Source organism: Lampris incognitus, chromosome 2 (genome assembly GCF_029633865.1).
Source record: "Lampris incognitus isolate fLamInc1 chromosome 2, fLamInc1.hap2, whole genome shotgun sequence".
Classification (NCBI taxonomy): domain Eukaryota; kingdom Metazoa; phylum Chordata; class Actinopteri; order Lampriformes; family Lampridae; genus Lampris; species Lampris incognitus.
In genome coordinates this window covers 17,328,782-17,341,728 of record NC_079212.1, presented here as the reverse complement: position 1 = coordinate 17,341,728, position 12,947 = coordinate 17,328,782, and the positions used below count along the sequence as shown (strand labels likewise).

The following is a 12,947-nucleotide window of genomic DNA, read 5'->3' as shown; positions in this document are numbered from 1 at the left end:
CGCTAACCACTGGGCCACCGTGCCGCCCATAATGGAACAACAGAAGATTAAAAAAAAATAAAATCAAGTGTATCCGTTGCTTCATGGTGAATATGTCCACTAATCCTGTTTTGTTCATTAACATAATCAGCAAAATCATGGGTTTTAAATGAAGTCATTGCAAACTTTGGATGCCAGTGCGTTACAGGGCTCGTTTTACTTCTTCAAGTGCAGGACCGGCCCACGCCTTTTATGGGCCCTAAGTAGAATGTGCCCCCCCCCCCCAACAGCCAACACCACACATCACCGTGTTCCTCACCTGAAAGCATGTGGTCACGAGACCCTTAGGCTACCTACAGTGCTTCATTTATCATCCAGGACATCCCGGAATACAGAGAGGGTGATGTTCCGGCAGGTCGGAGAGGGAAAAAGCCACGAAACGCATCCGAACACCCACAGTCAGGCGTCCGGGTAGCGTAGCGGTCTATTCCGTTGCCTACCAACACGGGGCTCCCAGTTCGAATCCCCGTGTTGCCTCCAGCTTGGTCGGGCGTCCCTACAGACAACTGGCTGTGTCTGCGGTTGGGAAGCCGGATTTGGGTATGTGTCCTGGTCGCTGCACTAGCGCCTCCTCTGGTCGGTCGGGGCGCCTGTTTGGAGGGGAGGGGGAACTGAGGGGAATAGCATGATACTCCCACGTGCTACATCTCCCTGGGGAAACCCCTGTGTCAGGTGAAAAGAAGTGGCTGGCGACTCCACATGTGTGGAGGAGACATGTGGTAGTCTGCAGCCCTCCCCGGATTGGCAGAGGGGGTGGAGCAGCCCAGAAGCGTGGGGTAATTGGCCAAGTGCGATTGGGGAGGAAAATGGGGGAAAAAATTTAAAAAAGAAAAAAAACTCCACGGTGCCTGGAGCACATTGGACAACATGATAAGTGCTAGCTGTTAAAACTAAACAACTGTCATCACCAAGCATTATTATTAATCAGAACATTCACAATAATCACTCAACATTAGCGGGGAGGTCTCTCTCTCACTCTCTCTCTCTCTCTCGTTGACTGTCCCTTCACTTCCCTGTCGTTTCCCTTCTGTCTGTGGATTGCTACAATGGGGGGTGGGGGGTGGAGAGGTGGGGTGGGGTGGGGTGGAATTAAGGCCGAAAGTTCTATTTACAACCACCAAAAGGAAGCAGGCTAAGAAACCAAACTAAGTGACGTGTTCTGTCACTCTGTCTGCCTGCATGCCTGTCTGTCTGTCTGTCTGCCTGCCTGCCTGCCTGCCTGTCTGTCTGTCTGTCTGTCTGTCTGTCTGTCTGTCTGCCTGCCTGCCTGCCTGCCTGCCTGTCTGTCTGTCTGTCTGTCTGTCTGTCTGTCTGTCTGTCTGTCTGTCTGTCTGTCTGTCACCCTCTGTCTCTGTCTGTCTGTCTGTCTGCATGTCTGTCTGTCTGTCTGTCTGTCTGTCTGTCTGTCTGTCTGTCACTCTCTCTGTCTGCCTGCCTGCCTGTCTGTCTGCCTGTCTGCCTCTCTCTGTCTGTCTGTCTCTGTCTGTCTGCCCGCCTGTCTCCTCCGCTCCGTTTCAGTACTATCGACAGCACCATTATCGCCACCCTTTTGATCCGCAGGAACAACTTGGGCCTGCTCAGGGTCTGACTGACCTACTGGTTTGAAGAAATTCAATACATTTCTGTTGACATCTGACCAGTTTCCTCCTCGTTGCTGAGGGCTTCCTAATTCAAATAGCGGTAACATTAGCTCACGTGACGTGCACAACCCTGGCACGCGTCAGGCGTCACTGAGTGAGTGACCTGACGCGTGTATGTCTCTCTCTCTCTCTCTCTCTCTCTCTCTCTCTCTCTCTCTCTCTCTCTCTCTCTCTCTCTCTCTCTCTCTCTCTCTCTCTCTCTCTCTCTCTCTCTCTCTCTCTCTCTCTCTCTCTCTCTCTCTCTCTCTCTCTCTCTCTCTCACTCTCTCTCTCTCTCTCATAGTCAGATTTAAAATGCACCCAAACTAGGCAAACCAGCGATTTAAGAGTAGCTTCAATGGGGAATAAAATAATGACAGACCAGATAACATTAGTGACAAGAGAGGTGCCGGCCCAGATCTGGGACCGCCCAGATCTGGGCCGGCAGGATCCGGCACAAATGAAGCCCTGCCTAGTTCACTAACGTCTTGGGCCCGTCCTGTTGAAGTTTGACCACTTTCTAAAAGTCATTCATTGGATTTTCTCTCCACACATGTTGGGTGAAAATCTCTCCATTATGGATATACTTGCTGTCCCCAGCGCGGGTTCACTCCTGCACCAGTCACAGTCGCCCCCCCCCCCCCCCCCCCGGTGCGCAGCGTCGCCTGACCAGTTTTGTATTTATTTTCCAAACAGTTTTCATCTGTTGTAACTTTTTAGGAAATAATCAAATAAATCCTGCACAGCCATAAAAGTATAACGGAAATGGACTGTGGTGTTCTGCTTTGTATTTATAGCGGTAGCCATTTTTGTCATGTGAAACTGAGTAAAAAAAAATAATTCCGGGTGCTGTGATGACACATTTTGTATCCCCCAAACAATATGTTCCCCATGTTTCAGTGGCGTCGAGGAGAAACGCGTCCCCCCCCCACTATTCTTAGCATAACATGAAAACCCCAGATCCTCAACAAACACCACAGCACACCGAGAAAGCGCCAGCATTTCCCCAATTCACCCACTTCAGGTGTGCTGCTGCTTCATAACACCGTGTTGATCACCTCTAACAGCAGAAGAGATCAATTAAAACAGTCCACGTGTTGATGGGTTTTTCATCTGTTCACGTGCAATGGGGAACGTATCCCTTGACAGCCTCGGTTCCCTTTAAACGAATACACGCGCGTTCTCGCGACGCCACGGATTAAAAATGGGCCGTTATATTATTTCGGCAACACAAAATTGTGGTACCCCGGGGGTGGTTCGACATCATTAGAGTCCTGCTTGGCTGATCTGAGGGAACCACTGGTGTTGCTTTAAGTGTGTGAGTGTGCGGGGTGATAGGAGGGGTTGGAGTGTGACGCGCTCTGCGCTTTGGTGCTGCTGAGCGGAGCGCTCACCTGCAGACACAGACACACAGGACTGACAAGGAAAGTGGAGAGCCGCATCACTCCCACGGAGCTTAAGGGGGGGGGGGCACTGACGACTCATCTGGCAAAAGAGACGGGTGGGGGGGTGGGTGGAGAAAGCGTACGATTACCGGAGAGAAAAGACGAAAGCTCCTTTTTCTTGTCCCAAGCAGCCTTCGCCCGCTCGCCGCGATGAGGACCGTCTCCGCGCTGGTCCTGACAGCAGCCCTGCTTCATCTGGCCACGCTACGGGTGAGATTTCCAGCGTTGCTCTAAGGTTGTGGAAGTGTTAGGATACGACTCGGGAGGTCCGTAAGAGAGCCAGATGCGCCGGCTGAAATACTCAGAAAGTGTGGGGATAGCCCGCCTGCCGGTTCCGTGTAGTGGAGTCAAGTGCGCTACTTACAACACGGCGCCAAGTCGGGTTTTTCCCGGACAAGTGGTCCGGTAAACTGCGCCCGGTGAAACCTCGGAGAGAAACGCACGATCCCGTAAAGGTGGACTCGAACCTTTCCCTTTTTGTAGATTGCTGTAGTTGAAATCAGTGGTTGTATATGTGTATGTGTGCTCCTTATTGAGCAAGATCGGCCAGTTCAGCAGTAATGTAAGGGGGTCATGCCGCGCCGTTATGGTTTCCGGTGCGTAATCGAGTACACGCTTTTATAAAGCTAATCATACGTTTATTCATAGGCGCACCAAAGAAGCTTCAAGCTTTTTTTTTCTTTTTCCTTTCTTTCCTTTGCCTAGAATAGTGTCCAGAACCATCTGTGGTTGGAGGGGCAGACGTGTAATTTGTGTTTCCCGACGGTTTCCTTTTACAAGAGAATGAACACTTGCGCAGTCGGTCGAGCGTGAGGGGGCACCGTACCCGGCCCGTTTCGCTGCCCTCCCTTCAGACTGGGCCAGGACCGGGCTGGGTCTCCCCGCGAGCTCTGGGCTGGGTCTCCCCGCGAGCTCTGGGCTGGGTCTCCCCGCGAGCTCTGGGCTGTGTCTCCCGCGAGCTGCATTCAGTCAGCTGCCCGGCTCTGAGCTCCCGATACTACCGACACGAGCAGAAAGTTTGGATCCACGCGCACGCGCACGCGCCCCCGTAAATACGCGCGTTTGTTTTTCTTTACCTCAGGACCGTCGGTGACTACAGTCATCCCCTACACCCTAACCCTAAAATTACCCATCAAAACCCTGAGGCCACTTTCACCCTTAACCCTTAACCTTAACCTAATCCTAACTCTAACCTTAACCCCAAACCCAAACCCTTGAAGAAATGAGGACTGGCCAAAATGTCCTCACTTTGCCAAATTGCCCTCACTCTAAGAGCTACAAACTGAAATGGGTCCTCATAAATATCTCATAAATATAGCTGAAAAAGAACACACACACACACACACACACACACACACACACACACACACACACACACACAGGTAGCATTTTTTATGGCATGCTCAGTGAGGCGTTTGGTACGGTGGGATTATATCATGGTCAGGAGGGATTGTTCTGCATAGTGGTGTTTCCCTCCATGTTTCGCTTTATGTCTGTGCATGTGTGTGTATGTGTGCATGTGTGTGTGTGTATGTATGTGTGCATGTGTGTGTGCGTGTGTGTGTGTGTGTGTGTGTGTTGATGCACCGCTTTACTCTGCACATCAGCTGTGCCTAGTTGTGTGGGTATGAAGCATCTTCATACCTGTCCATTTCATGGTGGTCTGTTGGGAGTCATCCATGCGAAATGGCTCAAAAGGCATTGTTCCAGATAATAGCACGGGTGTTTTATTATGTATGCTGGTATGAATTGTTGTTCCGTGTGGCTGCCCAGCGTTGTATAACTGATGTACTTAAAAATACATTTACTTCTGCTGTGGTGCAGCTTTCTCTAAACCTCAAACTCCACAGAGAAGCAAAAAGAAAAGAAAAATCAATGGAATCTATGTTTATGATTGTCTCGCAATATATTCTCTTCCTCTCAGGAGACTAATGGAGAGCAGACTTCCAAAGGACCCTGCCGACCTGGCTTCTCACAAACTTTCTACTCCGTGCTCATTTCCAGGGATGTAGTGCGAGGCCAGAATATGTTGAAAGGTAAGCTGTCTCCCAAACTGTCGGTTCCTTTTCCGTTTCTCGGCGGACATTCAAAAGGGAGTGTGCGGTGATACGCCGGCGCCCTGTCTTCATCTGCACCAGTGGCGAAAGGACAGTCTGCATAGTGGCGAGGTTTCTTTTCATGCCGTCCCATGCGAGGTCCGGCCTCCTCGTGTGAAAGCAATGGTTTCCTCCAGTGGGTAGGAGGACGCTGAAGTAGTGGCTTTGTGTGTGTGTGTGTGTGTGTGTGTGTGTGTGTGTGTGTGTGTGTGTGTGTGTGTGTGTGTGTGTGTGTGTGTGTGTGTGTGTGTGTGTTCTCAAGGATATGGCATAGTTGTACATAATTAGCATGCTTTGTCACATCATTGAAGCTCTATTGAAATCCAGTACCTGTGGATATGTAGGATGACATCAAACGTGCTGGATAACAGGGGCTCGCTGAGATGATTGACAGCTGTTTTCATGTGGTGTTGCCATGTAGTAATTGATGGGTTCAATGAGCCAAGTTTGTATTTCTTTTAATTCTTTGCACAGTTAACAGGACATGCTGTGGTTCTGTCAATCAAAATCCTGGGGGCCTGCGATTGTGATACAGCGCCAGCTGTGTAGGATTTGGGTTTTATTCTTATTGGGGTGTCTGTTAAGTGGTCCTTGCCATGAAGTCTGAAATACCTGATGTCGTTTTGTGTGCAGTAATATATAATATTTGCACCATTGTGCACAATCTCGTTCTCCTCCTCCTCCTCATCTTCCTCACCGGTGTCATCGTCGTTATTGTCATCGTCACCTTTATCATAACCTTCACACTGCTTTGTTTTCGCTCCTTTGTTTGACTGTTGCTGCAATTACTCTGTGAACCAACTTAGTTTGAGGGGGCCGATAGTGCAGGAAATGGGATCGACATCCTGTGTCTAATCTGGTGCCGCTCCTGCCAATGTAGGCTAATTGCAATTCTCTTATTGATCCCAATGGCTTTTCCTCGTGGCCCGGCTAAGCTGTATTGTTTTGCTTCGGGCACACAAAAGCTCTTTTGTGGGTCGGCTGTGTCTTCAGCAGCTGCGCGGTGTACATTTCTCATTCTCCTTAGCTGAGGGACCTGGTGGGGATACAGCTGCCTGCACTTGCAGCGTTCACACACAAACCCGCAGATGCAAAAAAACAAAACAACCCCCCCCCCCAAAAAATCCAAACAAATACGCGCGCACACACTCGCGCGCGCGCATACAGTAACACAGATATGTCAACGTTTTGCTTTGGATTCAATATGTTTAAAACTAGTAAAATAGATCTGGCTGTTCAGACATGGTTTCATGCTTGCTCGCTTCCCTGTGTGTGTGTGTGTGCGCGCGCGCGTGTATGTGTGCGTGCGTGCGTGTGTGTGCGCGCGCGTGTGTTCCGGCAGGGATCATGTGAGTTTGGAGACGTCGTTGTCTCGGTATATCGTTAACTTCAGCGCCGCGCGGCCTGGCTGAGCGTGGGGGAGCGCGTTCTATAGCCGGCGGGGATGGGCGCGCGCTCCACGTGGCAGTGGAGTCTTCAGCCCAGCAGGGGGTGTCAACACAATCACGAACAATCAAAGAACGAGCCATCACCGCCGCACCGCAGCCAGTGATTTCAGAGAGCATTATTTATCTGCCTTGGTCGCAGAGAGATGACATGTTCCTTTGGACCGAGGCACGCTGCGCCGTATCAGATGCAACGCGTCCAATTTACGTATCGTTGTGATCGGTGCGTGCTCGGATCTGAATCCGTGGACTTGCTGTGAATCAGTGTTTTTTGTTTTGTTTGTTTGTTTGTTGTTGTTTTTTTAGCCAATTACCACACCTGACTGAAAGAACATGATGCGCTGTGCTGTAAGAAAGCCCGGTGGGGGAAATGAGCTCGCGTTTTTCCCGAAGCCTGTTATTTATCATGAAGACAACACTGCATTTCTCCGGCGTTATTTAATCCCCATCAACCTTTATAAGTAGACCATGTGAAGGGACGGCGCTGATAGGGTGTTGCGCTGCAGCTTCACTGACGCCCATCACTCCTCTGCTCAGCGGTTTTCGAAAGGAGCTCGCGGAAGTCACGTGACCTCGCGCTTGGGGGTCACGCATTCACAGCAGCGGTACCGCCTTCATCTGTGTCCCGAGTATGCATGCAGCTGCAGTGGCCAGACACACGCACACGCGCGCGCACACACACACTGCGTGTGATTTACAGGACTTGGATGGCTGATTTATAGTGGGTAAGGGTGTCGCTGGAGAGAGGCAGGAAGCTACTCTGGAAAGCTTTTAATAATAACATTGTTTAACCCAGAACCGTCAGGCAGGGGCAGGAGTAATGACACACATACGCATGCACACACACACACATGCACACACACACATGCACACACACACACATGCACACACACACGTGCACAAACATATACATTTCAGCCACAAGGGGAGAAATGGGAAGGACAGAACTAGGACCTTGGCCATGATAGGGGGATTGCATGGGTCCAGTGGCTGAGATGGAGGTTAGGACAGATAGACGGATGGATGGATAATATTTATATTTCATGTGAGTCGTGCACAAGAGTGCCGGCTGGTTTCCTAAAATGACAGGCGCTGTGATTAAAGTGAATAAAAAAACAAAGATATTATGGATGAGCAGGCCAGCCGAGCACCTTTCGCAGACAAACGCTTGTCTGTCTAATAGCATTTAGAACAATCAACTCAGCGGCTTCCTTCTGTTTGCCCCGCTGAGTGCATTGATTCCATTTCTACTTATCTGGAAAACCCCTGGCTGTTACCAAAGTTACTGTTTAAAATTAATGGAAAACACGCAGGCTGCCTGCACCATTCGCGGCGGCGGATCACGGCTGAAGACTGTCAGCGTGATAGCTGGCGGCGTGTGAAACCCGAACGAAGTCTGCAGAGGAAGCGGAAGGTAGTGTCGCTCACAAATCAAGCCGTTTAACTTACAAACCTCGCGACTATGAGCAGCCTTCTGAGTGGGCTCGATGCCATAGAGAAATAATTGAGACGAGAAGACGGAACGACGAAACGATACCTTAACGCTTTAGCGACGGAGTGGCTGTTGTGTGTGCGTAGGCTACTACGTCATGTGGTCAGTATTAAGCTACCCTGATGTCCACTACGCCGCCTGGCTTTCCTCAAAGACGAGACAGTCCCTTTACTGCTCAGGCATGCAGTACACCATTAGTTAAAGCCCTGCCATGACTGGTTAACATCACACACACACACACACACACACACACACACACACACACACACACACACACACACATGCACACACAGAGACGTGCACACACAGATGTGCACGCACACATGCACACACACACACACACACACACACACACACACACACGTGCACAATCTCCTTTGCATCAGAAACATCATGACCGAGTTTGATGGCGTTAGAGTCTGTCTCCACCTTGTTGTTGGAACACAGCGGAGCGTGGAATTAGGTTGAAGGCTTGATATTTTGGCTCGCCGACAGACGCTCTCGGTGTGTTGCTGCGTGTTTTGTATTCCACAGGAGAGCGAGAGCGAGAATACAGCAGTTAGGTGCTGTGTTGGGCCCGAGCCAGATTCACATAAATAAATAGTGTCAACCGTCGTAACCTCATCCTATGTGTCCCCGCATCCCTGTGCCGATTCTATTACGGGTAATGAGAGCCGGGGAGGGTGGATTCGGCTCACTGAGCTAGCTCAGTCCGCTGACCTTGGACTTTGTTTGGGTTACTGGTGGTTTTGGGCAGCTCTCAGTTTTGTGTGTGTGTGTGTGTGTGTGTGTGTGTGTGTGAGAGAGAGAGAGAGAGAGAGAGAGAGAGAGAGAGAGAGAGAGAGAGAGAGAGAGAGAGGGAGGAGAGAGAACATGACATCATGAGAGGAAGGAGGAAGAGAGCATTTCTGAATGTTGTTGTGTGCATCTATATTTTGATTTTCCAAATACTTTGACTTTGCCACGGCAAAGTCTCTCGGGCTGGAAGAGTTATTTTTTGTATCAGAGCACATTCGCTGATACTACGTGGCTCATTTAAACAATCAGCTCCCTGGTGAGCGGCCCTTATGACTGTATGAAAAGGAACCGCATCACCGAGCTGTCTTCCTCCTCCTCCCCGGCCAGCCTTGCACTCTGACCCTGTGGCGCTGATAGACAGGACGAGTCATCCAACACCCCCCCCCCTTGGAGGGGGAAGCAGGGTCTGCTGGCGCACCCCCGGTTCTGGGACGCGCCCCGGAGACAGGGGTCGGGGACAACCATGGCACGCAATACCGGAGAGAGAGAGAGGAGGCTGTCATGCTGAGCCAGAAGACAAAAAAAAAACCCCGCCCAAAGTAGCGAGACTGACACCACCCGTGTGGTGCTTCCACGAGACAGCGAGATAATATTCCCTGACCGTGCACATTTAACCGACACAGATGTGCCGTGCAGGGCTGTTGTTTATCTGTAGAGGCATCGGCCCCCCTCCTCACAGATCCTCGCTCACAGTCCGTGAGTTTCTTCAAAGTCACGGCAGAGCAGAGTTCATCCTGAGCAATCCTAAATATCGAAATTCCCCCAGTCACTTTATTCTGCAACCTAGAGAGTTGAGAGGTCTTCGCTATGAGGGTAAAAGCAAAATGATTTGAGTTGTATCTTTATTCTCGCGGATAATAGCATATCTCCTAAGAGCCCTTGCAGAAAGCATCCAGGAGGCCGTCGATGATGAATTTCTCTTGCCTTGGTCTGGGGATCTGTCCTCCGAGACCTTGTGTGAATTTCTTTTCAATGGCTCGGCAAACATGCGCACGTACAGTAAAAGCTTGAGGACGTGCCTGTTGCTTTATCAAAAGCTTGGCATCCAGGATATAAATTATTTGGCAATATGAAATACATATATTGATATACGGTCATTGATATTTAGCTGTACTATCTGTATAGATGGGGGGGGGGGTTGCAATCCCTCCAGAAATATTTTGGATCTTAGAAAATTGGCAAAATCTATTTTTTCTGCACCCCCATCAATATTCTCTCATAGGCTGTCCCTCGTATCCTACCACTTGGTACCCTCTGTGCATTATCATTCAGGGTAGGATTTCACAGAAACATCATTTACAGAGATGCAAACACATAAGGCGTGCTCTATAAATGTCTCTTCTGTTCTGGCTGCTAGCTTTTCCAGGTTGCTGAATATGATACAGACAAGCTAACTTTAGCTCTGTTGGACCAGTATGAAAGCACCTATTTCACAATGTTGGTATTAAGCTAATGGTTAGCACTGTTGCCGCACAGCAAGAGGGTGCTGGGTTCGAACCCCAGGCCGTTCCGGGTCCTTTCTGTGTGGAGTTTGCATGTTCTCCCTGTGTCTGTGTGGGTTTCCGCGTTATTATTTTTCCCACCTGGATTCCGGGAAGACCCGCCCCTACTCTATGTCTGATTGGCTAACCCTACCCCTAACCCCCCCCCAATCCTAACCTTAACCAACCTAACCAACGGAGGCAACGAGTACTAGCCAATCAGAGGCAGAGTTCCCGGAATGCGGGTGGGGGGAAAAAACAAGGTGGGTTTCCTCCGGGTGCTCCGGTTTCCTCCCACCATCAAAAAGACATGATACTCCTGTCTGTGCCCCTGAGCAAGGCAATAGAAAGAACTGGAGGTGGTCCCCGGGCTCCGCAGCTGCCCACTGCCCCTATACAATATCACCAGCCTCTTCATTCTGTCATTGTGCAGGTTACAATGAAATGTGTTCTCTGCATTTAACCCATCCTATTGTATAGGAGCAGTGGGCAGCTGCGGCGCCCGGGGACCAACTCCAGTTCTTTCTATTGCCTTGCTCAGGGGCACAGACAGGAGTATCAACCCTAACATGCATGTCTTTTTGATGGTGGGAGGAAACCGGAGCACCCAGAGGAAACCCACACAGACACGGGGAGAACATGCAAACTCCACACAGTAAGGACCTGGGACGGCCTGGGATTCGAACCCAGGACCTTCTTGCTGTGAGGCAACAGTGCTACCGTGCTGCCCTATAGGATGGGTTAAATGCAGAGTAACCTGTACAATGACAAAATAAAGCGGCTTTCTTCTTCTTTCAACTCAGGGTATGATGTAAAGAATTTGTAACGTTAGCTACTCAATTGAAAATGTGCAGTCAATACTAGGCCTACGTCCAACTATCCTCTCCAGACACTGATCCCATTATGTCCAACAAAGCAACACAACGGCTGTGCTTTGCATCTATGACACCATGACACCGTTTTTTTCTTCTCATACCTCGCTCCCCGTAGATAAATGACTCTGCAACACGAGCAGCGGTGCCTGGGTTGATCAATACTGTACCGAGAACACAAGCGAATCTGGATCGGCCGTTGAACTCGGTCCTTCCTCAAAAATCTTGTTTTACACATTCTCTTTTGTGATTCAGGATGCCGGCTGTGCGGGGACAGAAGTCAGCTTTGAAGGAGTGACTCAGGAGCCGTAAAAAAGAAAAAAAAAGTATTTTCTTCTCAGGGCCTCCTGAGGGATGGACAGTATAACAAGTTCACTCTTTTCCCTTCCTCCCTCAAACAGAATTAGGCTGTTTGATTTGCTGTTTACCTTTTGCCCCAAATCTTCTCACGGCACACAGCCGCAGTGTGCAGCGGTGCCGGGCCGGGTCGATGGCAGACAGGGCTCCTCATACAGATTAGATTTTGCAGGAATTTTAGCGTCTTTCCGGTTCTGTCTAAACCCACTCTCGTTGTTTTCTCGCCGTCTCTATTAGTTTTGGATCCTGCCATATACTTCTGCTTAATCTCCAACAAATTCCTGTCTGTCCTCCCTTTCTTTCCCATGCTGTTATTCTGCATCATTCTTTCGTGTTGGGTCTGCGCAAGCCAGTCTCGTACAGCCACCTAATCTCCGTGTTATAATGCAAAAATATAACAGCACAAATCCCTTGTCCCCCCCCCCCCCCCCCCATCTGTTTGAACCATTACGTGATTTACGGGCATTTCTCGTGACGATATTCAGAGTTGTAGACTCAGACAGACGCACATGCAAGTACACATATTGCACACATGCACAGGCACATCGGTTCTGCATGGTTGTTAATTATTGCAATGCACAGGGCGGCCATTTGTGGGCTCTCCCGTGAAGCGGCGATGACACTGCGGACATGCTGCGGCGCTGCTTTATGTCCTTCGGGCCAAAAGGCTAATCTGACCGGGGGGAGCCGTTACTAACAGCAAGTTGACACAAATTTACCGAACACGTAACCCCAGTCGTGAAGTATGTGTCCGACAGTTTTGGGGATGTGTATGGCTTTTCCAGAGAGGCTCATATAGATGATTTAGTCATGTGATGTGGGAAGGTTTCTCTCCCCACGGTAAGGTCCGGCCGTGAGTGGTTTATGAGATAAAAAGGGGGGTGGGGGTGCAGGAGTCACACCTGCAGGAACTCTGTGTGATTAATATAGTTAGGATTGTAAGTGCACACTATGGACCGGCTAACAGCTACGTGCTTTTCTTCACTTGGTGCTCGCCTGGTGTGTGTGTGTGTGTGTGTGTGTCATTGTGGGTGGGTGTGTGTGTGTGTCATTGTGGGTGTGTGTAGGGTGTGCACTGGGGGCAGAGATCTAGTGGTTTGTGGAGTCCACTGGTACCTCAGAGGCTTTTCCAGCCTGGTCTTTAGAAGGCATCCCGGAGAAACAGGAAAGAGAAAAGCAAGCAGGTGGAAGCCATTACTATTTAATGAGATTTTTGACATCTTCTTCTCGAGAGAAGGGAACGCAGAAGAAAGGAAGAAAGGATGGGCGGGGGTTGGAGGAGAATAGAAGAAGAAAAAGGGGG

General features: G+C 49.9%; 1 protein-coding gene across 1 annotated transcript in view; it reads left to right on the top strand.

Annotated features, from left to right (window-relative positions):
- The first annotated feature begins 3,191 nt into the window (after window positions 1-3,191).
- Window positions 3,192-12,947, top strand: part of LOC130107579 (cadherin-4-like) — a 333,350-nt gene continuing 323,594 nt past the window's right edge. Inside the window, exons 1-2 of the mRNA XM_056274241.1 lie at window positions 3,192-3,313; window positions 5,028-5,139. Of these exons, the coding sequence (XP_056130216.1) occupies window positions 3,254-3,313; window positions 5,028-5,139 (172 nt within the window). The 5' untranslated portion in view covers window positions 3,192-3,253. The remainder of the gene's footprint in view (window positions 3,314-5,027; window positions 5,140-12,947) is intronic.